The following is a 26,812-nucleotide window of genomic DNA, read 5'->3' as shown; positions in this document are numbered from 1 at the left end:
ACAGTCTAGTTGTAACAAATACAAGCTTCCAGCACCTTAAAAAGAATCGTCTCAAAGGGTGCTCTAATGACTTAAAACTGCAAACACTAATGAACACATCTTAATAAAGTCACAATGCTCAAGTTCAGTGATAAATAGTTTTTGTACCATGGGGCAGTAACTAGCAATATAGCTGATTATGTCCCTAAACATGTGCAGGCACAAACAACTCTAAGTTTGGAAACCTTATACAGTATAAGCATGCTATTTCTAAATACCTTCATATTTCATGACTGAAATCCTCTAATCATAAGTAATATACCATACCATACTCTATGCCAGCTTAATCCTGGGCAGGATGGCAGAGGAGCTAGCCCCTTATCCCAGCAAGCATAGGGCGCAAGTCAGGAAGAGTCCCTGGACGGAGCGCTAGTCCATCTCAAGGTGAACACATACCACTGCCAATTTATCATATCTTTGGACTATGAGAGGAAACAGGAGCAACCTGGCAGGAACCCACAGAGACACCATGCAACCTCCACATAGGGAGGACCTGGAATGTGAACCCTGATTTCCTTACTGCAAGGCAGCAGCACTACCGCTGTCACTCTAATGAGCAAAATACATATGCTATGAATCCTCTAGTACCAATTTAACAGATGAACAAAGTAAAAATGGCTTATGGTCATCCATGAAATGAAATGTCACATCGTCATCATCTTGGATTTACCTCTTTTCCCCCATTTCCCAAACAGGAGATATGTGCAAACTCTATTGTGTCCTGTGTCCTGAGAAAATCTTATCATCTTTGATAAAACAACAATAATGATACAAAAATAAAACCATCACAAGACTACTTTTCTGATCTCTTATACCACATGAAACAGCCACTTTCCCTTCATGCTAAGTACCTTCAAATCTGCATCACTCCGCTTATACAGTCGATTCTCCCTTATTAGATTGGGGTTTTCAACATTATCAAAAAACTGACAAGCAATAAATTAGTAAAATTATCTACCAGCGTTATTCAAATTATGTAAGACTATATTGAATTGGCTACATTATTATGGTTCATCACATTTCTCGCATGTTCTGTTTAAGCCATATTTCTTGTGGCTAGGTGCGGTAATGACCGCTTGGAAACTACATTGGAAATTTTGGGCTGCCAACCGGGTCATCTGGAGATAGCAATTCAAACTAAAGAAAACAAAACAGAGATTCTCTCAAGTATTGTACTTTCAGAGGGAACATTAGAATAGCAAATAATGCTCTAGCAATTCTAGTGGATCTCTGTCTCACGGTTGCTCTGGCCATTCAATGACGCCTCCTTCCGGGATGCCCAAGTTTTATGGCAGCTGGACTGGAAGGGGTGGGGTTAAAGGTTAAAGGCCTTCCTCGGGCAGCTTCTCTGTGCTGCGGGGAAAGAAAGAGACAACATTGTTAGGGTTAGCACCTCCTTTTGTCCCAGCGGGTCCTTCATACTTCAGCTGAGCTTGTGAGGGGGTCCTATGACAGAAGAAAGGACAGAGCCGACTATACTTCCTTAGAAGGGTGGCGTCCTTCAACATCTGCAATAAGCTGCTGCAGATGTTCTATCAGACGGTTGTGGCGAGCGCCCTCTTCTACTCAGTGGTGTGCTGGGGAGGCAGCATAAAGAAGAAGGACACCTCACGCCTGGACAAACTGGTGAGGAAGGCAGGTTCTATTGTAGGCATGGAGCTGAACAGTTTGACATCCGTGGCAGAGTGACAGGCGCTGAGCAGGCTCCTGTCAATCATGGAGAATCCACTGCATCCACTAAACAGTATCATCTCCAGACAGAGGAGCAGCTTTGGAGACAGACTGCTATCACTTTCCTGCTCCACTGACAGACTGAGGAGACCTTTCCTCTCCCCCACACTATGCGACTCTTCAATTCCACCCGGGGGGGTAAACGTTAACATTATTCAAAGTTATTGTCTGTCTGTATACCTGCATTGTTATCACTCTTTAATATTTTCTTTATCAGTATGCTGCTTCTGGAGTATGTGAATTTCCCCTTGGGATTAATAAAGTATCTATCTATCTATCTCTCTATCTCTCTCTCTATCTCTCTATCTATCTATCTATCTATCTATGACGTGTTTACGTGACGTTCTATTAATTGCTTTTTAATTACCTATTATGTATTCCCTTTTTCTTTCTTTAGTTTAATTCCTCTCTTCTGTGTTTTGGTAATTAAGAAAATCTGCTAAATTGTGGAGCAAGGTTCCACAGTTAATACATTCTTAAATGACTTTTGTCTTCCTGTCCACCAACTATAGTTTAAATGCTGCAGTTTCTATGTGCAAAACTCTATTTCATTGTCTTGTTGGGAAACATTGTGGTGTAAGGAGTGTACTTCAAACTGAATCTGAGATTACTCAGACTTTTACATTGGTAAAGTGAACCTGCAGATTGGAATTCAGGGCATTTTTTATTCTATAAGGAGAATCTTCATCATCTCCTGATACAAGGACTCTGATTCACCAACATCTGTAGCAGGCCTCAAGTGTCTGATCATATTTTACAGGCTCACTGGGACATCCTGTACTGTGTCCAGGTACAGTAAGTACTGCAACAGGTTAGAAATAAAAAACTGTGAAGCTATCAGAGATTAAGCACTTAAAAAAAACGATAAATTAATAGCGATACACAGAAATGTAAATTTTTGCCCGAAGCCGGAACTGAATCTCGGGAAACAATGGGCTAAATGCAGAATGCCACTTATTTTCCAATTGTTTTTTGTGTACTTGTTTATGTGCCATTAAGCCTAGCTTAAATCAATTTCACTTTTGATTTATGCTTTTCAGTGAGGCTGAATCATAAGACTATTAGTTGTTGAGAAATTATTTTATTATTGAAGCTAGTCTTTTCAAAGAGGATGTATTTTAAACATATGAACTGAAAATATGTGCATTAATAAATCTGCTACTGTCTGTGTGTGTGTGTCCAGGCCTTCTTTCTGATTGGTCAGTTTGGCTTTGGTGGGTGAGAGGTAGGGATGATGCCGCAATAGTTAAACTCCTGTTGGTGACAATTTTTATTATTTGTTTTTCTTTACAAAAAAGGAGCTAAAACGGAGCATTTCAGCAACAGTAAAACAGACTGTTTACTGAGCAATATTGATCATTAAATAGTAACATGACAGAACCTGAGTTGCCTTCAAAAACAGGAAGTTGTTGCAAGAATACAAATGATGTTTTCATAGCAGATAATGGGAACCATCTACCATTGGTGGTAGTTAAAAAGCAGACAGAAAGCGAGCTGTTCAACACGAAATGATAGAGTCTGAGAAGCAGGCTTCATGGAAATGCACTCAAGAGATGAAGAGCTGTGCTTTCTTTTGTTGCTTGTTTCTTAGTTGTTGCTACTACTTGTTCCTCACTGTAAATAATCCAGTACAACCAACGCTCTAAAAATTATATCCATGATCTGAAATGAAATGCTGTGTGATGTATCACTCAGTTCTTATTAAGAAGCCTTTAAAAGTGTCACCTGTAACCAGTGCAGGAAAGCAATTGAACTAGCATCCCACATTTACCATTTTTTGCAATTTTTGGCCAAATATTTTCACTGGCAAAAATTGGATGCTTCCCTAATGCATAAGTGCTTTGCTTTCATGGCACACTGCCTGTTGTGCTCTCTGTTAGCTTATAGTATATACAGTACACTTTATAGGTGCCAGGGAGTAAAGCCAGGCATACTGGCCAGGATAAAGGAAGGATTCATACCCAGGCAGGAGACCAGAATGGATGGACTAAGCGAACACGCATACCGGAAGCAGTTTGTTTCCCCACATGACAGGTGGCAGTGTTCCTCAAGGCTGGACCAGGTTAAGACACCTGCAGGGTGGAAAGGAAGTAGCAGTCCAGAAATGTAGCCCTGTCAGGGTCTTTGCATACCACCAGAGAGTGCTGCTGTGGGAGGGCTGTCCTGATTTCCCCACAACCTTGGCATGAAAATGGAAGCAGTTCCCGAGTCAAATTCGAAGGAGAGCCTGCTGCCTTACTTAAATGAGTCAAAGTTAGAATGCAGCAGCAACGCTTTTGGAGGTGGAAGGAGAGAATTGTGCATTGGTGTAATTTTGCTGGTGTTCTTGTGAAGAAGTGTTTTTGGCAAATAAAAATCATTTGTTTAAACCTTGTGTTGGGCATTACTGTGTCTGTGAGTTGGGGCTCAGTGTCCCCCCTTGTGGTTACAACATTTATGCATGCAAAAATATATTTGGGATTACAAAATATTTATCTAAAATATTCATATTTAGTCAAATTAATAATAAACTGCAATATCCCAGACAATATTTTCTTTTTCTTTATTACCTTTTTAGGAACTCACAGAGGACAGATCTGTGAAATGGATTTGCTATAATGTTTCAGTCCAGCTGCGGTGGACTGGTGCCCTGCCCCGGGTTTGTTTCCTGCCTTGCACCCTGTGTTTGCTGGGATTGGCTCTAGCAGACCCCCGTGAACCTGTAGTTAGGATATAACGGGTTGGATATAATGGATGGATGGATTGCTGTTTCAGTCCAGTGCTTTATTCTTTGTATAATAATATGCCATGCTTTTCTGTCTAGCTCTTTTCTATGTGGAATGTGTATGTTCCCCAATGATCTGTGCATATTTCCTTTGGTTTCTTCCTTACATCCAAATAAGATTTGTAGGTTAGGTGGATTGGCAATTCTAAATTGGCCTGGTAGAGGGTAAGGATGGGTATTTGCATGTGTGTGTCCACGAATAGACTGGCATTCCTTCAACTGTTAGTGCCTGCTTCCAGAATGGGCATCAGCATCAGTATGGTTCTCTAATGAATAAAGTGGTTTGATTAAACAACCGGATGTACAGATATTATTTTCAAGTTTACAACAGCATCTATTATTTATGTTTGTGTCAAACCTTTCTGATCAACTACAGTAGTTGTAAGTACTCCTGCCTAATGAGTCATGTGCCATGAATGTGATTGAATCCTGCAGCCAATCACTGTCTGTTTGTAGTTTGCACATTCTCCAAGGGTCTATGTAGGTTCTTCAGACATTTCCCAAGACACAGAGTTTTGGTTGATTAGATGCCCTAAACTGAATCCATGCTATTATGAGTATGGTTGTGTGAGAGTGAGCTCTGTGACAGACATACGTCCAGTCCAGGTTTGGTGCCTGGACCACTGCAACCCTGAAGTGGAATAACCACGTTTGATGTTATATTATGCTACGCAGTTTCATGCTGATAATAATGTATTCTCCTTTTTTAACTTTCTCCATAAATACTATAAAAGAAAGGATCATGACCAGGTTATTTTTTTTCACTTTGGCCGTTTCTAGTGTAATGTCTGTCTGCATATGCTTGAATTTGTGTCAGAGTATTTGTGACACACATTAGTCTTGAACAAATAAAACACAGTCATATTTGACACTCATAAGGCTAGTGCCCTATTCAATTCGATCAATTTCTATATTAATGAATACAGTTTCAGTGTTTCAGTCCCCAGAAGTTCCAAAATATTTCAAATAAAAGTTGCAGTAAATGAAAAGATCTACATTTTCTTTTATTGCCTTCTTTTTGATGTCTCCCATTATTTCCTCTCTATTTTTGGCACAGTGATATAATGTCTAATTGTTTAAATGCCCACCTTAACGGTATGTAATTGATGAAATGATTAACCTTTCATAACTGACTTGGTCCTTACCTGTCTGATGAAACGGGAGTTTACTATGGATATCAACTTCTTCAGCAGTTGTGAAGTTTAAAACGTCATCAAAATGAATCTGAGAAACATCTTGAACATCTTGCTCTGAAGGACTAGGTGTGGTGTATTCATTACAAGCAACTTTCTTCCCGGGTAACAGAGTATCATTATCATTAGGTAAGGATGTTGAGCTCATGGGGACCTCACTGGTTAACTCTGAAATATCTTCGCTGGAACTGGGAAATGACTCTGCAAATGTGATTGCTGCTTCAAGGTCACCAGGGTATAATATCTGTAACTGGACCTGTGTTTCTTTTGGTAATATAGTCACAAATTGTTCCAATACAATCTTGTCTAGTAATTTCATTTTTTCTGCTTCTATGGGCTTAAGCCACTGTATTGCTAAATCCTTTAGCTTCAAAGCAGCAAAGCGGGGTGACTCACCAGGATGCAACTTTAGTGAACGAAACTGCTGTCTATATATGTCAGATGTTGACCTATAGCAATGCAGAATGGCTTCTTTGACTTGAGTATAAGACATTGCATGAGAATCATCCAAACCAGCATAGGCCAACTGGGCTTCACCACATAGAAGTGGAGCTAATCTTGGGGACCATGTCTCCTCAGGCCAATTGTAGTGCCGTGCCACACGCTCAAATGTTTTCAGGAAGGCCTCGGGGTCATCCTGTGGGGTCATCTTAGGTAAAGTAGTTTGCAGTAGGCCAGTCAACTTTTCAATTTCTTTTATGTGACGAGTATCCCTTGCATTCTGCCGCTCTGCCTCTTCCTGTTGTGCACTTATAAACTGTTGAAACATTTTCTTGACGTCATTTGGATCCATTGTTTTAGAAAATCCTTTGGCACTCCAACCTCTTCCTAAAATTTTGAAAAGAGACTTCTTAGTAAGTTGGAAAGAAATACATTTGAAAAGATACAGAAAATATATATACTTTTATAAAATGGGAAGGGTTTAACCTTTAGAATGGGGGGCCAGAGGAAACTTTTTTTTTCTGCAGTCACAACCTTACTGTTACATATTTACATCATATCCCAAGTGAAATATTGTGAATTTTTCATCATTTGCAGATACAATCCAAAACTAAATCTCACTTACATTAGCCTGTTTAAAACGCTGAAATTACAAAAATGTATTAAAGTATCATTAACTATATTTGTGGCAATATAAGTGCAGCAACTTCTTATTTTATAAACAAGTTAGAAAATGTCTGCAGGATGTAACATTTGGGAGCGTTTTGGGATTGGGCAAACTATTTCTAAAGTGTGTTTTTCATTTTTATTTTATTTATCACGGATACATTCTTGTTTATTAAATATTTTGTAACGGTGTGTGAGACGTGTGACCGCTGCACTACTGTTTTTATAGGCAGCCCATATGCTGGGGCCAAAATGATACATGCAACTCTGGCCACTTTAATAGCCCGAACTGACTACTGACGATCTGTTTGCAAATAGAAGCAGCAACCTGACATGTAAAAAAGGAAAATATTGTACACAAAATATAGAAGTTAAAGTGGCCTCTCTAAAGCTGAATTTCTCTGTTTCTTGTAAGGATAAGAGACATGCATTAGAGAGTTGCTTAGGATAAGATAGATTTATTTATGATTTTCATTGAGCTTTAGCTTTTTTACAGTAGCCATGGCTTAACAAAAACTTTTGAGTAAAAAGTACCCTTTATCGGACATTTATTTTAGTAACATAGTCAATTCTTGGTTGGGGTGGTGTCCCAGCCCTCGCCCTGCCCTGCCCTGCCCCCTTAAACACTGCCCAAGATTTATAAACATAGTTAAAGATTTGAGTCTTAATGAAAATGATTAAGTTTAACATAATATATCATCATTGAATTACAGATTATTTGTATTTTAATATTTATAAAAGATGTGTTTATTGCATAATGAGGAATAAGACTCAATGAAATATTAAGATTGCCTTTATAGTAAAAGAATAATTTTAACATATAGTTTTCATTAATTTTATGAAAGTCAGAGCATAAAACATTAATAGCAAATTCATCATTATCACATAAATTATAGAAGGAAACACAAAACTAAGACCAGGGGTCTCTATGCTTATAAGAAATTTGTCAGAAACAGCATGTGGTATAGCAGGTCCACGGCTCTAATCAAATGGCCAGTTTTTACATAAATTATCGCTGCACTCACGGCTTAAGGAGGGGGCATGATAGTGTGGCTGGAGTGGTTCCCGGGCGCGATACAGGCATGGGCATTTCCACACTGAAGTGCACAGGTTCGTGATCGCCTGTGTCCATAACTGATGCCGAGATCTGCTAATCTCCACACCTGTGCTATGTCCCCATTTTAAATAGGAGGAGTGCAAGTGCAGAGAGGAAAAGAAAAAGATTGGAGAATGTAGGTTAATGGAAATAAGAAGAAGGCAGGAGGTGCAGAGAGCCAGTGTGGGAGTGGGAGAGTGAGCAAGAGAAGGCTCACTGGTGGATGCAGACAGCTGGAAGGGGAGCACCTCAGCAGGAGTCTTTGGCCAACACTTTGTGGGTGCAGTAGGAAGCGGTCACTCCAGCTGAGCGATCTCCAGCAGCTGGAGTGACCAAGAAGGTGGTTGGCTCACTGCGTAAGGCTGCAATAGACAGCGGGAGTCTGTGAGGGTTGGGAGACTGAGCCCCAGCGTGAGCACCCTGGTCACTACGGAACCTGAGTCTTGGTCCAGTGGGAGCTGTACATAGCCAGGGGACAGAAGGTTATCGAACCGGTAGAAGGTAGTTGCACCTGCTGATAGGGCAACTCCCCTGTTGCAGGGCCTGAATGGGCGAAGCAGGGCAGCCGCCAGTTGAACTGAGAAGGCACCAGGTTTTTATAAAGGACAGTTTCCTGCCATGGTTTTAACCTCGTTTTAACAGCTTTGATTTTTGTTTTTTATTTTAACCTCGACTTTTATTCACCCATTTTGAAGCACTGCACTTTGGACACTGTTTGGATTTGCAGTTTTGCACCTTTACACCATGCCCTTGCTCAGTTTGATTTGTGCTCATTGCACAGCTCATCCAGTTCCATTACTGATGGTATTGGGTTAGAGAGGCTCTCAAATTGCAAGAGGGAGCATGGAGCAGGACTTGCATTGTCGCACATGAGGCTAACATTCAGAAACCAACCCAAAGGATATCACTGCAACCTATGCATTGATTTAGTAAAATTTATATTTTATTATACTAAAGGTTATTTCTGATTGATAAACACTTAATATATTACATTAATTAACACAAATTCTGATTTACGACTGTTTGCCAAAGAATTTGCACAGGGTTTTAAGTAATCAATAGATGTTGGGACACATGTGCAAATTGTTTGCTTCTACTTACAAGGTTTAATTTACTTTAATTGCTGCAGAACATCTGTAGGTTGTAACCTATTAGATGTTCCCTGATGAGGGCCCATTTGTAATATTTTGAAATGTACTTTTTTTCAGTTTATACTAAATAAACTTTAAATTTAAACCTCTGGCAGTTTACTGCTTATCTTTTCACCATTTTAGGTCATTCATTTCATTTCAGCTGATTACATTTGAAGAAAAACTGGAAACATTGAGGTGATCTAAAACTCTTGACTGGTGGTGTTTTTGCCATAATTGTTGTTTATCAAAGAAATCATTTACTAGAACAGCAACAGCAGAAAGAAATTGTAAAGAAAAATAATAACCATATTCATCTGGAAAGTGTGATATATGGCCGGTAGTTTATCCCGGCCAATACCCCCAAGCCGCCAGATGGAGCCATCCTTGCAACACGGAGGTGCCCCGAATTCTAGCAGGGCATCATGGAACTTGGAGTCTTTCATCACAGCCCTGCTGGATACCATGGGGGCCGCCAGGGGACACTGCAGGGATGCTCAAGGACTTGCGTTTTCACTATAACCCGGAAGTACGTCCTAGTCACAGGGACAGAGGAAATGACGTACTTCCGGGTTGAAGAAAAGGAGTTTTTACCCAACCCGGAAGTGTTATAAAGTCACATGGACACAAGGACTTTAAAAGGTCTCTGGGAAATCCCAGCAGCAAGCTGAGTTGGGAGGAAGGGTGACTGAGCTGCTGGGTGAATTGGAGGAATTGTTATTTGTATATTATCCATTGTTTATGGAGTATTGTGGAGTGGAGGGTGCTTTGTGCAGTGTATAATTATAACAAAGTCAATATCTGGACTTTTATCTGGTGTCCGACACCTTGTCTGAGGGTTCAAGGGGACGACAGCGCCCCCTATCTGTAACTAAAGATACCAGAGAGTGAAGTAAGTACAATAATGGTGTGTATTCTGCATCCAGTGGTTAATATTGAATCTCGGGTTAATTCTTGCTTTCTCTGGGATGCCTCTGGTTTTCTCTTAAAGTCCAAATGCAGAATCTTAGATTGAGCAAAAGCCAAGTATGAATGCCAGTAGGTATGGGCATGAATGTCCCCGAAGATGGCTTGATGTCCCATATAGTAATTGATTACTTCTTGCACCCAACAGCACCAGGATAGGTCCTGTCACACCTTTAAACCTCTACTAAATAAGAATGCTCCAAAAACAATGACTGTCTTAAATATTTACCTATAACAACGAAAATGTAATTCAATGTTTTTTTGATTATGAATGAGTACACTGCTTTTCTTTTATATTCTGGGCTGGACTGGGAAGCTTATTCTAGATGAGAATCCCAAGTCTAACCCAGGCCACACAATATACATCAGTTTACTTGTACAGGCACAGACTCAAAAAACCAACAAACACCATTTTGTCTTGGATTTTTTATGAATGAGGAGACTGTAGATTCAGCTTTTACACACACATTTCACTCTTAAATATTAGTGTCAAGACAACCTCTGATAAAGTGTGGAACAACACTTCATAAATGTAAACACTATAATAACAATATGTACAATATTTTCAAATAACAAAAAAAAAAAAATCAATTTCCTATCCCCACTTACACCTACAATTGTACATGCTGTAGGCTACCGTCAATCCTAGTACTTTTTGCCTGCCCAGAATAACTGCCTTCTTGCAATGTTTGCACTCCTGCAGCCTTTCAAAATTAGGATAAAGTAGCCAATGAAAATAATTAATGAACTAATGCATTTCATTGTCACTCTTTGTAACCTAGAGGCCCAGAAAAACTTACTATGTAAAATACTTTTCTATTAACATGCACAACATTTTTATGTATTCTATTAAATGTAATAAAAATACCTGCGGTGGGTTGGCACCCTGCCCAGGATTGTTTCCTGCCTTGTGCCCTGTGTTGGCTGGGATTGGCTCCAGCAGACCCCCGTGACCCTGTGTTCGGATTCAGCGGGTTGGAAAATGGATGGATGGATGGTAATAAAAATAAGATACTGAACAAATGCTGAAAAGTCACAGTCACCAATAGTTCTATTTATTCATTAGTTCATAATTTATTAAAATGTATCATCAAAAACGTGTTTTACTCTGTGCATTCGTTTATTCTTTAAACATTAACATTACATATAATAAAGACAGTTTTAGCCCAACCATAACTATAACGTTTTATGCAGGTACACATTTTGTGAAAATTTGAGTCTGTTTCTGGCCAGTTTGCATTTTTCACACAGCATCGTTGCTACTGTTGAAGACAACTTTAAAGGCCACATGCAAAATGAATTAGTATAATGCGTACAATCGTTCATTACTGAACAAAACAGATATGCATTTCATGAAAAGTTTAAGCAGACTCTGCTTTTATCCAGTTTGCATTCTCCACACAGCATCAGGGTGAGTTTAACTTTGTTCACGTGTATACCATTAAAATGAAAACAATTGTCAACAAAGATACTTGATGTTAACGAAATCGACTGTTGCACACACCACTCACAACCAAAACTGGTAAATATGACTTTACAATTCAGTGTTACAAGTGGAAAGAAAATTATACCGTAGATTTCCAATTCATTCCTTTTATTCTGAACGTCCGTTCACCCAAACTATAGTAACGCTCATATTTTGCAGTAATCACTAGCATGAACGCTTCTTACCTGACAACTTGCTGAGCAAATCTGTTATATTTTGTGTATCTTTCGGCCAATTTTTAAAGATTTTTTTTCTTTCTTTCCCGTTCCCTCTCAGTTCTACCCTTTCTTTTCTTTGACGCCATTTCAAATTCTTTCTAAATAACAGCAGCGTCACTACACGAACACCGGTGTTACTGCTCTATTCTTCTGTGTTGTGTTTGAACCGCCACGGTTCGTTTTATTTGGTGATCGTTTTATTCTGTTTCAGGAATAAAAATAATAATTATAAAACATTTCATGTTGCCTGTTCAGTCACTCACTCATTATAGCGCTAAGGTTTAACAGTGGAAATATTCAACAAATAAATTCAGCCTTACGCTTCTTCAGCCCACTAGTTCACTGAGTTATTAAACTAAAGATATATTCTTCTATATCAAGAATAATCAAGAATAAATTGATATTATCATGTAACAAATGGCTTTGCTGCAATATGATTATTTGCTACACATTATCCTAAAGGTTTGAACATTTAACACGATTAGACGTGTGAAATGCAATGACAAGTAATATTTAGTAGTAAACAGCAGGTGGCAGTATTGAACTTTAACAGACATACGCAACGTATACTGTAGATGGTAATGTTAGATCATGGGTGCCAAACTCAGATCCTAGGGGGGCAGTTCAGCCACTTTCTTAACTAGTAACCAATTACTGCTGCTACTTGAAAATACATCTGTTACCTTAATTTTAATAAATTTGCCTTCTGAGATTTTAGACCTTTAATTTTTTCATTTTCCTTAAATTCATTACAATAGTCCCCTCAAGTCTATAATATAAAGGCATGGCAGAAACAAAGTGTTGTATCAAAGTGTAAGTAATTTATTTATTTGTTTAAATATATTTACAAGGAGCCATCCATCAACAAATCCTAAATTGACAAACGGTGACAGCATAATATATATTCTGTAAGCATCAAATGGCATTGGGTTGTAAATCTAAAGCCTGCTTTGCTGCTTTTAAAAGAAGAGGATTGGCGGTGAATCACAGTGAAGAGAATCAAAACACATAAAACACCTTTAAGTATAAAAGTGGTGATTTAGACGTAATTAGTACAGCTGAAGATTCTGCAGCATTGCCAGCTGGAAAGCAACAAGAATTTATTGTATTTGGATATGTTATAAATGTAATTAGCTAATGAAAACCTCTAACAGCCTGGGGAAATTAATCTTAACTGTACATGCTGCACTGAAGAATATGTATAAGAATACTAGCACTTTTCAACAGAATGAAAGCTGTTAATATACAGTAAAGCTACATCTTCTTAATAGAAAAAAACTGAATACAATATATGAGGTTTAATATATTATAGGAAACATTAAATAATAAAATGTAAAAATTACAAAACTTGAATATATGTAAAAAATAAACAAATATTTACTGGTCTCTTTTTATTTAGATTTTGTTTTTTATTAAGGTTTTTTAAAAATATATTATTGTTGAAAACAAAATTCTCTTTTTGTAATTTAATTTAGATTAGCTTCTTCAGTGGAAGGTTAATTCATCATTATTATAAGTAATCACACTACTAGGCAAGTTAACTCTAACAAAGACAATGAGTAATACAGCTACACAAAAGAAATAACTACTCTAACACCATGTAATGCAAATTATCAAAAAATAAAAGGTTTCCTACCACTTGAGGAGCTTTAATGAAATGTTATTTTCCTTTGTTTTTGTAACCTCATCAATCAGCACGTTCACATCCATTGCATACTGAATGCATCTTTTCCTTTTTATAAGAGGTACAGTTAAATTTATAATCTATCACCGGCAGCCTTTCCTGGATTCAGTTACTGGGACCACACCTTTTGTACAGAACAGAAACTCAAAATATATATGCATGTTACATCATGTACTTCCATATTGTGGTTTAGCAGAGGAAACTGAAAGTTATTGGTCACTGTTTCATGAAATGAAAGCAGAAAAACAAATTATATTATTTATCTTTTAAATAAGAGAAATTATATAACTTTGGTTTATATATGGCTTCTACTTTACAGTACAGACATTTCTAAAGAAATGTATGTGACAGCAGATTTAATAAATTAGATAATATAATAATAAACATAAACCTTGTTTCAGTACCTGCCCACATTTAACATTCTCAATGTAACTTGTGTTCATATCAAGGGGAATCATTGTGCAACTTCTGGTCTTAAAAAAAAAAACTATATACATTTAAATATAGTATATGCTCCCTCTCAACCACTCAGATGTGCTGATGAACAGCATCTGGTGATGCCACCTCTGCGTGGTATCAAACCTCAGACCACACAGTCTTCATGTGTAGCTCCTGACTGGCGGAACGAGTTGCCCACCTCCATTTGAAACTCTGACTCCCTCAATATGTTCAAGAAGCATTTAAAAACTCTTTTGTTTGACACATTTTTGTCTAAGTGATATCTGTTAGGTTTTGTAAATCTGGGTATTGTAGATCTTCATGTGTGGAAATCAATTTTGTAACCTTGTTCTGTAACACTTGTTGCCAAACTGTCCCCAGACTGATGTTACTCGATTATACCTAAATATTTGGCTTTGACCAATCCAAAGTAGCATTTCTTCGGATTAATATGAAGACCGGCTTTCGCTAGTGCCCATAATACAGCTACTGTAGGTGTTCCTTCCAGGTCCTGGAATAAATGACAACGTTATCCAAGTAGGCAATACTACACGAATTATGGGAGCGGAGCACTTTGTCCACCAGATGTTGGAAGGTAGTGGGAGCCCCATGTAATCCTAATGGAAGTACATGATACTGCCAATGTCCGCTAGGGGTGCTCATAGAATCCGAGTGCACCTGGAATGCTTCCAGTTGCCCATGCAGCACTTCTGCCACACCAGAAAGTGCTGCAGGAAGTTCATCAGGGTGCACCTGGAACATCCATTCGAGGAGCTGGAGTTGGGAGGCAGAGGACAGACTTGGAGAGGAGTGGAGGCGGAAGAAGAATAAGGAGAAAGATATAATAGAAGGAAAAGGATTGTGAGTTTAATGAGGTGATTAGTACACTGTGTATTGTGTGTGCTAAAGAAAAAGAAAATTAAAAGTGTGTGTTCTGGACATTGTGGGTCTGCGTCTCTGTCTGTAGCTGGGCTGATCTTTCCACAACATATATATATATATATTTATAAGCATATGTGTAGATAGATAGATACTGTAGATAGATAGAGTCATATAGTTAACCTTTTTCAAGCAGTGATTTCAGTCAGTGGAATTTATTGCTACATGATCATCATCATGATATAATTGTTAGATTTTGTGGCAAAAACTACATATGATCTTTTCTTTAATAGACAGTCAACTATCTAATCAAAGGACACTTGCACCCATGACCCTGAACTGAATTAAACAGGTTTTTGGAAGTTATATGATGGAAAGAAAACACTTGTATACAATCTAACATTATACACATACTGGTATTGAAGTTATTTATTTTTTAAAACAAACTGTGTAAAGGCATTGATTCTGGGTCATCACAGCAGCAACATCAGAGTTGTCATTTTTATTTAATACATATTTCGCAAAATGTGAAGGTGTGGCTCCACTGTTATGCAAAACACATTATGCTTTACCCTCATCTGTATGTCAACATGAATTAAACATTGCAACATCCACAGACTTTGGGATTAAAATTGAAAGAAAGATGCCGTTCTTCGTAGTCATCATTTATTTGCTCATTGCATCAAAACAAACTTGTTTCTAAGTAATGATATTAATCTAAATATGAGCTAAACGTCTTTATTTTACAACAAATTAGAGACAAAGAACAAGGAGAAGTAAGTGGGCTAACCCTACACTATACAGTACTCTAAAATATTTACTAAATGTCACTGATTGCAATTAACATTAGTGATGATATTCTAAAAAAATGTAAACAATACATCCTCCTTAGTTGATAAATGTTTTTGCAAAGACAGACCACACTCTAATTACTTATTTTATTTTAACAAGTATTAAAAACTTTTTTCCCATAAGGATATGACTTGCAATAGAGACAAACAGAAAGCACTGGATGATACCAGATATTAAAAGAGACAACTTTGGATGTTGCTTCTTTACGTAGACTGTGCAGTCTGGATGGTACCAGATTCCTGATTCACTCATAAAAATGGACTGTAAAATTGTTGATATAACTTTAATGAATAACTATTTCTATTAACATTAGAAAGTCAGTACATGTTAGCATTCAAAGATGAATCTAATTAGTTACAATAAAAAGAATAGTACTGGAATCAAAAATGAAAGTACAAGTTCTCCAAGCTTGAATCTCTTCATCTTGTTCAAGTTATCCACAGAATCTAAGTATAAAAGGTAAAAATATGCTAATTAGTAGAGAAATTTTTAAATACATTTCTTTCAAAATGTTATACTCTTTAAAGGTTAAGCTCTTGTCCACTTTTACAGACATTTGTTAAATTGAATATTTGTTTATCCTGCAAAGCATCAGCATCCCTCTATTAACTGGTTCCTGCTTTGTATTAAGTAATGTCAGGGAAGGTTGTGCCCAAGTTGGAGAAGCAGGTGTGGAAAACAAATGAACCAATATTTATGTAAAACACGAGCTCCTGTAAAACACAACCTGCAACTTTCAGACCTTTAACAAATTATGATTAGTTATCTGTTTCTTTTGGATATTCACTTTAGAACACTGGAACATTACTGTAGAACATTGCTCCATGATAATCTCTATAATATAACTGTTAAACTATGTGGTAAAATTGAATAACAATCTTTTCTTTGATTAGATCATTTACTGTTTATTAATGGAATTATGATTAGTTACTTATTTCTTTTGGATTGTTACTTCTTATAATGAATCTAAACATATCATATATAACAACTGACTTATCCATTTTTAGATACAGATTATAGCTGGTTATAAAACTACTTGTGCATTTTTGTACATTAATTATTTATTACCTGGAAAATGCATTCCCTCTGGAAACTGTGCCAATGCTAGCTTCATGGATGTTTCCATTTTCTGTTCTAAAGTTTCATTAACTTCATCCTTTAACATATTGAATAATAATAAACATACAGATATTTGCTAGCATTTCATTAGTTACCAACATTTAAGATTTAATAATGCAAATAAATATTAATGCTTTTGCCTATTAGTTATATGTGGGTTGTATGTATTACAGTTAATAAAATGCTATTAGGGTCATAAAGTTAGCAAAGAAAGTATACTGCTTTAAGTTCAAGTCTGCTCTCAAGTTCAAGTTTATTGTCTGTGGAACATAGTGTAGATGGTACAATGAAAGTTTTACTTGCATGTCTCCTCAAAAAAGATAACAATAGTACAATACAAAAACATAGAAATAAAAAATATTCATACAGTAGCTTGCAACACATGTACAGTAGATATAGAACTATATGACCTATGGATAGAAAATGTCCCTGTATGTGTTGGTGCAAGTGCCAGTGGTCCTATATCACAGGCCAAGAAAGGATGCAGAATGGCACAGTTCTGTAAGATAAGTGAGCATTGCACTGTATATGTCCTAAACCAAAGATGGCTCAGTGCTAGTAATATTCTAATTGACATTCACAACCCTCTGCAGTGCTTTACATTCTTGAGATAAGCAGGTGCTGTACCAGGATGTTATGCAGGCAACGAAGAGTGAATCTACTGTGCAGCCATAGAAGTTAGGCTGTATTCAAAATACTAGGCTGAAGTGACTCAAAAGGCAAAGACATTTTGCCTTAATGTGACACAAATCTGATGTTTTCAAATACCTGTGTGGACACGGAAATTCTTCTTCTTTTGGCTGCTCCCATTAGGGGTCACCACAGTGGATCATCTTCCTCCATATCTTCCTGACTTCTGCATCTTCCTCTGTTGCACACATCACCTGCATGTCCTCTTGCACCACATTCATAAACCTTCTCTTAAGCCTTCCTCTTTTCCTTTTGCCTGGCAACTCTATTCTTAACATCCTTCTCCCAATATACCCAGCATCTCTCCTCTGCACATGTCCAAACCAATTAAATTTTACCTCTCTGGCTTTGTCTCCAAACCATCCAACCTGAGCTGACTCTCTAATGCACTCATTTCTAATCCTCGTCACGCCCAATGCAAATCTTAGCATCTTTAACTCTGCTACCTCCAGCTCTGTCTCCTGCTTTCTGATCAGTGTCACAGTCTCCAACCCATATAACATAGCTGGTCTCACTACCGTCCTGTAGACCTTCCCTTTCACTCTTGCTCATACCTGTCTGCCACAAATTATTCCTGACACTCTTCTCCACCCATTCCACCCTGACTGCACTCTCTTTCATTGGATATCTAAGAATGTAAAGCTGTTGGTGAGCCTTCTTGACAACAGTTGAAATGTGCTGTGCCCACCAACAATGATGGTCGCATTCTCAACAGCATCCCCTTCAGTGTAGATGAGGGTGTGATCTGCCCTCTGAATTCTGAAGTCTATGCCCTGCTCTCTGATTTTGCTAACATTAAGGGTGAGATTATTGTCTTGGTACCACTGAGTCAGCAGGCTAACATTTTCTCTGCAAGCTATCTCCTGATTGTCAGTGCTCAGGAATATGATGGTGGTGTCAGTAGTAAATTTAATGATAGAGCTTGAGCTGTGTCAGGATACTTAGTCAGAGATGAACTGGAAGTACAGAAGGGTGCTCAGCACACTATACTGTGGAGTGCCTGTGTTGAAGATCAGCATGGAAGTTATGATGCTGCCAGTCTGTATATTGGTTAAGAATGACTAGACTCTAGTTGCAGTGGGAGATACTAAATTGAGGGTATTCCTAAACTGATGAATTAGCTTTGCTTAACTGTTGTCTATAAACAGAACTCTGGCATAACAGTTTTTTTTATCCTGATACGCCCGGATAGTTCAAAGTGCAATTGAATTTGACATCCTCTGTGGGCTATTTATGCCAATATGCAAACTGGAAATGCGCATGATTGTCTGGAATATTCTGTTTAAAATATCCCAGCACCAGTCTTTCAAAGCACTTCATCAGGACTGGAGTGAGTACCCCCTGTCACCAGTCATTCAGACAGGCTCTCTTTGTTCTTTTGGGCACAGTGATAATTGTATTTTTGAAGCAGGCAGGGACCAGAGATTCCTTCTGTGAAATATTAAAGATGTCATTGAAGATGTCTGCTAATTGGTCACTGCAAGTTTTAAAAACATGACGTGCAATTCCTTCAGGGTATTAATTCATGTAAAAGTCCTCTTTCTACATCATGTACAGAAAGAAAGGAAGATAAATCATGAATTGCTGGAGGCAATTGAATGGTGAGCTTCTTGCTATTGTGATTAAAACCGGTGTAGAAGGCATTAAGTTCATCAAAGAGTGAAAATGTAGATGTGACTCGATTAGTCTTTAGTTTGTATTCTGTAAATATCTCTAACCCCTGAGATAATCAAAGTTAGTCCAAATTAATACAGCTGTTCCTGTGTTAGGTTTCTAGTTTACAACCAGACTGATGTTTAAACACTTGGATTGCTTTTCGAAGCATTTAGTCGTTATACCCACCTTTAATTTAGCAAACTCAGCATATTTTGCATTGCATCTTTGAACATGTAGCTCTGGGATTGTTTCACTTTATCTTCAAGCATCGTTTTAATTTTTTTCATGCTGTTTTTGCCTGTCTCATTGCTGGCTTCTAAAAGAGAATAGTATGATAAATTATTTTTCCATACAAAAATAAGAAGAATAAGTTATTTGTAACTTTTATAAAGTGCTATACTCTAGCCTTACTCCTCTTTATCTAACACTGTCTTGATTGTTGCAGCCCAACACAGAGAAATTAACATAAGTAGAAATAAGTCCTGAAGATGATGCCACTCTATATCCTGGAACAAGCAGATAATAATAATAACAACAATGACATTATTAATATAGCACATTTTCATACAAATGATGTAGCTCAAAGTGCTTTACAAGATGAAGAAAGAAAAGTTTATAAAAAATAAAAATAATATTAGGCAATACTATATAACAAAGAATAAAGTAAGGTCCAATGGCCGGGAGGACAGAAAAAGCAAAAAAAACCAACTCTAGAGGGCTGGAGAAAAAAACAAAATCTGCAGGGGTTTCAAGGTCATTAGACTGTCCATAATAATTAATAATAATAATAATACATTTATTTATATAGCACCTTTCCCATGGTCAAGGTGCTTATAATCACACACCCCAGAGGAATTCACAATGACTGGTCTATATATTCAGTCTTTGGGAGAAAGCACATATTAACTTTTAAGGTCAATACAAAAAGGCCTTAGAAAAATGCATATTTATTACCTTTTTTGTATATTTTGTTTTTGCTGTTCATATAAATAGTAACTCAAAGCTTTTCATTTGCCCACAAAAACTATTTCTAGGAATGCTTGCTTTAAAGAAAAGCTTTACTCATGTTTGACATACTACCACGTAAAACTCAATATCAACTAAATCCAATTTCATTTCCAGCCAGAGCCACATCTGAATAATATTCTGTGCTGGGGCAGGTTAATTAATTTGGGGTTGCTAGGCTGAGGCCAGTATGGAGCTCCATTGATCTTCCTGTCAATACAAACACCCCCTAACACACACACCTCTGTACACCTTACCTTCAGATAGTGACCTATAGAAAACATGAAATGAAGATCACTGCATGGCACCTTATACACTCAACATTGCTTTTAACATATCACTGCAACAAAATCGCACAGGCCATAGAAATGTGCACTAAAAAGCTCAATCTAACTTTTAGACCAATCATATGATATCAACAATAGTGGCCGAAGGAATAATCAGTAGGAATCAGTATTTGTACTTAATTGAATTAATGCTGATGAAGAGAGTTTGTTAAATATAATTTGTGTTGTCAGCACTGGTCTTTACCTTTATAAACAGGATCCATTCCATCTTGAACAGACAGCGTAATGGTGTTGTATTTGATTTTTTTTTTTTGTGTGAAGGACTTTTTTTGTCAAGAATGCCAGAACTCTTCTTAGCTAAAAGCAATGAAAATGGGAAGTAAATCAGCATAACAGTTTTTCAAATATTTGCATAAATAACCATATCAGGCTCCCTAAAAAAACTGGTAAGTTATCTATCTGTATGGTTATGTTTGTACATAGCTGAGATGATTTATTATGTACAGTTTTGGTGTTCTGTTGTCGACTATACATTTGGGTAATAACCCTAAAATCAATGTTTACAATAAATTTTTGCAATCATGTGATAGTCCTAAAAGTGAAATATGCAGTCTGATAAGCAATGTTATCTGTCTGATATTGTGTGCTGTCTCCTAAACTATAAATAAAAGGATGTATGACCAATAGCAGCTTATTTAAGTTCTCAAAATTTCATTTGCACACGTTATTCTTCTATGTATGACTTTTTGTACACACCTACTGTCAGATAGATAGATAGATAGATAGATAGATAGATAGATAGATAGATAGATAGATAGATAGATAGATAGATAGATAGATAGATAGATAGATAGATAGATAGATAGATAGATAGATAGATAGATAGATAGATAGATAGATAGATAGATAGATAGATAGATAGATAGAGTTTCCTGCATTTGGGGAAATCGCAGGGGTCAGCACACCTGGAGTGCAATGGATGAGCCTCGCCCTGGGAGAACCACCTTAGTGTTCATGGTATCTCCCCTGCCAGGTAAGTCAGTTAGTCACACATGGTATTTAGACAGGCCACTTTCCTGCAAAAAAAGCACTTGTCTTTACATTATATTGCATTTTAGTTTAGATATCCTCTTGAATAAAAGATTTAATTGCTTAGTATAGAAATTCGGCTTTACCATTGACCCTAATTTGTCCTTCAGAACTCATTTTGCTGTACTGTCCTACTACTGCTTTTCTAGTTAGAAATATAGGAATCTTTCTCCACTGTGCAGTATACGGAAACTTAACCCATGCATTTACTTCCAGAAGGACTAAGAACTGAAACACATTATTTACCATTTTTCAAATTATTGTCTTTTTAATATGCACTTAAATTCAAAATGCTTTCACAAGGATAATTACGACTCAGCTCTTTGATGTCCCCCATGTAAATTTAGGGCAGATTTCAAAATCACGTCTAACATTTAAAGTTTTAAATAGCTTAGGCCTTATTTGTGTACATCCATTCATTAACTAGAGTGTACATAACAATTGAAAGTTGGTGACTTGCTAAAAACTCCACACAGTTCTGCTAGAAGGTTGAGTCTTTAGCTAAGGGAACCTGAACCAATAGATCAGATTTGCCTTCAAGTGTTAGGGACATCCTGAGGCTTTAAATTTAGGTTGAAGGTTGTCATGCATTCAGAGAGGACTGGCTGGAACACAAAATATTAGAAAATTGCAAGAAGAACAGCCTTAACTAAACAAACTGGCATTATGAACTAAACGGTCTCCTCTTGTTTGTCAAATTTTTTTATGTTCTTATGTAATAGACCATTCAGCTCAAGAATCAACTCCATCCTGTTCATCCAGATCATTCAAAATAATATAAAGTTGAGATCTGAAGGCCTGTAAAGCTCTGCTCTCCACCATATTACTTGGCCCGGCAAGCTTCCCTGAATTGTTCCTGACAAATAAGATGTAAGCAACTGTGAAAATAACATTAACCAGAGCAGTAGATGCAGGAGCATTAGAGAAAATGTGATGAGAGTCAGTATTTAAGCAGATGGTGTATATCTGTCTTGTGTGGAACTTTATCAAGCTATTATCACTGTCATTTATACATACTGTAGTTATTTCGTTTATTATGTGATTTTGTTTGCATTGCATTATACTTAAATTATTCCCTGTATATTTGAAAAGTAAGCACACTTTCTCTCTGAAAAGTAAATAAGGTTGTAATGTGCAGACTTAATCCCCCTATCATCCCACTTTTGGGCATTATACTACACTCTTAAAAATAAAGGTGCCAGAGTTGTTCTTCAGAACAATACCATAGGGGAACCACTTTTGGTTCGCAAAAGACACATCCATATGAAGGTTCACAAATAACACGCAAATACTTTTTAAACTTACATTTTTACTGTAAAACTTCAGTTAAAACAAATGTAATTTAATTGATTAATTATCTCATTGAATTTTGATTCTGTGTTTGGACTTTCATTGTGAAAATGTCACGTATAACCCATGATTTAATTTTGTTTCTTTCTCTCTATTAAATAAAATGACCTTTTCAATTGTAATGTTATCCACGTAAAATGTACTACATTACCTTTCTTGGATACATCTTTCTTTCTACAGTAATTCGTATGGTGTAAGACCGGACAGTGTTTCTGGTTATGGATATTCTTCTGGATTTTGTAAGTTGATGTTTTCATCTTCTGAACGATCACCACTAACTGTTTCCGCATAGTCTATTGATATGCATTTAACTAATTTGCTGTGTAACTGATTGTCATTTTTGGCGTTAATTTTTTTGACTTTTTCATTTTTCGGTGCTAGGATTGCCGTGTACTCATTTTTTCTGCTGATAAACCTTCATGATTAAATTCTTCAATATGATTTGGACATAATACGTCTTCTTTAATTGGGAACTTAAAGTAAGGAAAACATTAAAATTTATAAGAGCTGACATAGCAGGATCTGTATCTGTCAAAAGCATTCACACGAATGAAAGTTGATTGTTCCGTGTACATGGTTGAATATGGTTGAGAGGAGGGCATGACTTTAAAAATTGCTTATGGCCAAAGACTTGTCTCATGGGACTTTTTAAAAATCTTTTAAAAATGTCTTGTCTCGTCCAAAATTTTTTTTATATAATAGAGACATATATATCTTTTATTCACTATTTATATTACTAGGTAGTGTTTAGTTTTTAAAATATTTGTTCAGTTTTGCTTTCTGATAATCTATGTAGTACTTTAATTCAACCTATTACATTGTAGAAAACAGATGTAAGTTAACGTGACTTGAGTTTAAATAAGCTTTTTACAAGTCATGATGCATTATGGTATGTGCAGATCTATAGCTGATATCCAAATGGGCAGCAAAAGCGGACAATGTAATCTGTCGGTCTCCTATGATGAAGGCATTCACCATGTCGATATGGGCTTGTTTGTGCAATGTTGATGGTCGACCAGATCGAACTTTGCCGGTTTACATGTTCTTCCTGCTTCAAATCTTTATACCCATTCATAAACCTTTTGTTAAGTTATGTTGTTTTCACTTCCATACTGAGTCAACATCTTTCAGTGAATTTTAACAGGATTCATTCCCTCTGCCCAAAGAAATCTCACTATGATGCGTTGTTCAACAATAGTGCAATGCTGCAGTGGAACGTCCACATTCATTTTGGCTTCAACAAGACTAACGGCAGGGTGCTGCACTGTGCATGTTTAGACTACCCATAAGCCATTGGGAACATGTTGTATTATGTCAGGTTCTATCCATTGCAGTTACTGTGTAATTTTTAAATTACTTTAACTTTTTGATTTTCTCTTGCATATTTTATCTCAAAAAATGTGTTATCATTTTAAAACCCACTGGCTTACCTGTTTCTTCAAATGTTAGGATTTTCTTTTTGCCTTGATTTTTATTCCAATATTCCTTAGAACTCACTGTAAACACTTTAATGGGACTGTGGACAGCATTCTCCTCAGAGCCAAAAAGAAATTTCTGAAAATATAATGTAATATAAGTTGAATTACTACAGCAAGTTGTTTAAGTTGTGATTTGATCAGCAGGCCAAATAAGCACATTGTTAAGATGTACCTGCTTTAAGGACTGCAGGTTGCATTTTGTGTACCTGCTTTGTCCATAGCATATTAGGCACCAGCCCTCAATAAGTTATTTATGGAGATCACTCCATCACAGGACTCATTCTCGCACCCATGCTGACTCTTTTGGGGCTGTTTAACAGACAGCAATTAACCTAACATTTATTACTTGGGATGTGGATAAAAATTAGAATGTATGGACATTATAAACATTGACAAAGGGAGAGTGGGAAAACTTCATATAGCAATCGACAACACTGACCTCACCAATAAAATCTATACTGTATTGAGAGTGAGGGACTAATACTTCAGCTTGGGTTCCATGATTGTTTATTGTTCCATGCAATGTGTAAATGTAAGAGCATGTACAGTAATGCCACACCAAAACTGAAATGTTTAATTTTACTCATTAGGGAAAATGTTTATGTTTAATCACATTAGGGTCAAGGGTAATCCATGCAGGATTGTTTTTGGGGGGGTCCCATGGGGGGTCCCACAAATTGTAATATGATTTTTTAGTAGGGTAGAATTATTGTAGGCTTCTTTGTTTCATCTGAGGCCTCCATTAAAGTGCAAATATATACTGGTATATTAATCAGCAATATGTAATGTGTTTTTTGTGTGTGTATTTACTCTAAACCTTGTAACAGTGGTAATATTTTCTGAGCAATCCGTGATCACAAGATAGATTTAAAATGAAAAAAGAAGGCACAAAAAAAACTCATAAGCAGAAGATCTCAAGAGACTCCAGCTCACCATGACATTGACTGAGAACAGAAAATGGACAGAGTTGGGGAGTTGCTACTGTTTTCTTTAGGATTTAGGAGTGTGTTGTACAGTAAAACAAATGGCGGATGTTTCCACTATAAGGTCTTATAGAAATACACAGAAACATGTGTGGCAGGAGGCTGGGGGCCGGAGACGGCCGGAATGCCTGGAAGGATCGGGAGGCAAGTGAATATAAAAGGGGCCACCTTCTTACAGTCGGGGAGCTAGAGTTGGGAGCTGGAGGTGGACGAAGCTCCAGTGACAGGAGGAGGAAAGGTGGCCCACGGACATTGGGAGAGGCCTGTGTTCGGAGTGACAGGTGCTGGAAGCATGGCATGTTGTGTGAGAACTTTATTATAAATAAACGTGTGTTTTATAAAGTGCTGGTGTTTGTCTGATGGTGTTTCGGACCAGGTCTCACAATGGCATCCCAGATGGGACTCTCCACCTGTTCCAATAAAGAAAGGGTGTGTGTTCTTTTACTATTTGTGTATTTCTTATTTGGTCGAGACAATGAATTGGTCAACCTGACCTTGTATATTTCAGTTAAAACCATTTAAACAACAACTTTCTTTTTTCTGGTTAATAAAAGGATATCCTTTGGCACAGAAGAGAATGAAATTGTCATTTACGCCCATTCAATGAGATGGAGGATCTCCTGCCTTATCAGTTCCCCATTCAAAAACTTTGGCGTTTGGTAAACACTCAAGGAACGCCTTTCACCTCAACTGTTAATACACCTTGTCAGAAGTCTTGACAGTGATTGGTCATTTGATTACATTCACTTTTGGCATGATTAAAGTGTGGTCTTGAATTGAAATACAATACAATTGAGCTGCTGCTAAGTGAAATGAAACATGTTTGCTGTGCTTTTAGTTATGACGTGCAATCTATGCACAGGAATGAAAATGCAATATGCGTTTGTATTGCATTTTAAACTGACATGAAAATTGTGTGCTGTAGTGTAAAGCAATCTATCATTTGGCTGATATCTTTATAATTATGACACAATATAACGTTACAAAAATGAAATGTGCCACGCCCTTAAAAATAATGGTTCTTTAATGACACTTTACAATTCTTTACTGAGTTGTACTTTACTGGTTCCTTGTAGAACTATTGCTTGACAAAGCACAGTTTCATTCTACATACTGTATGAAGGGGTTGTCAGAAAAAACGACTAAAAGACATTGAGAAGGTTTGGGGCAGCCACCCGTATAATTGTTCCCGGCTGCAAAACCTATTCAAAAGCAAAGACATGTACATTCAACTGAGTCCAAAACAGAACTGATTCTCTTCAGATAAGATGGTGGCTTTAAAGGCCAGTAAAGGAAGTGATGTCATCCATACCGGAACCGGAAGTGACGTCATCGGCTGCCCCAGAGCCGGGCGGGATTTCCCTAGAATGGTCTGCAAAAGATCGAGAGGGAAAATTGGTGCACTTTGCCACCCCCTGGTCTGGCATGGAATCACATGTATTTAAGCCCTTTAATTGTCTCCTAAACACACGTGTGTGACAGGGTTCTTTGTGCTTTGAAAAACTTTCAAATATGTAGAAAAAAAAAAACCAAAAATCCTTAATGTATAACAGAGTACCTACCAGGACACAA

The 26,812-nt window shown here is 37.2% G+C and overlaps 2 protein-coding genes and 1 pseudogene across 2 annotated transcripts in view; all 3 read right to left on the bottom strand.

Annotated features, from left to right (window-relative positions):
* The window catches only part of LOC114664510 (nuclear GTPase SLIP-GC-like), a 57,672-nt gene extending 44,140 nt beyond the window's left edge, over positions 1-13,532 (bottom strand). Inside the window, exons 1-2 of the mRNA XM_051918821.1 lie at positions 13,367-13,532; positions 5,680-6,555 (exon numbers count right to left, since the gene is read on the bottom strand). Coding sequence (XP_051774781.1) covers positions 5,680-6,520 — 841 coding nt within the window. The 5' untranslated portion in view covers positions 6,521-6,555; positions 13,367-13,532. The remainder of the gene's footprint in view (positions 1-5,679; positions 6,556-13,366) is intronic.
* Positions 1-26,812, bottom strand: part of LOC114642148 (nuclear GTPase SLIP-GC-like) — a 525,435-nt gene that overhangs the window by 355,068 nt on the left and 143,555 nt on the right. The gene's annotated exons all lie outside the window — the stretch shown is intronic.
* LOC114665484 (uncharacterized) lies at positions 21,250-21,381 on the bottom strand (annotated as a pseudogene).

Source organism: Erpetoichthys calabaricus, chromosome 14 (genome assembly GCF_900747795.2).
Source record: "Erpetoichthys calabaricus chromosome 14, fErpCal1.3, whole genome shotgun sequence".
NCBI lineage: Eukaryota > Metazoa > Chordata > Cladistia > Polypteriformes > Polypteridae > Erpetoichthys > Erpetoichthys calabaricus.
Note: the sequence above shows the minus strand (reverse complement) of the source record. Positions and strands in the feature narration are given on the sequence as shown.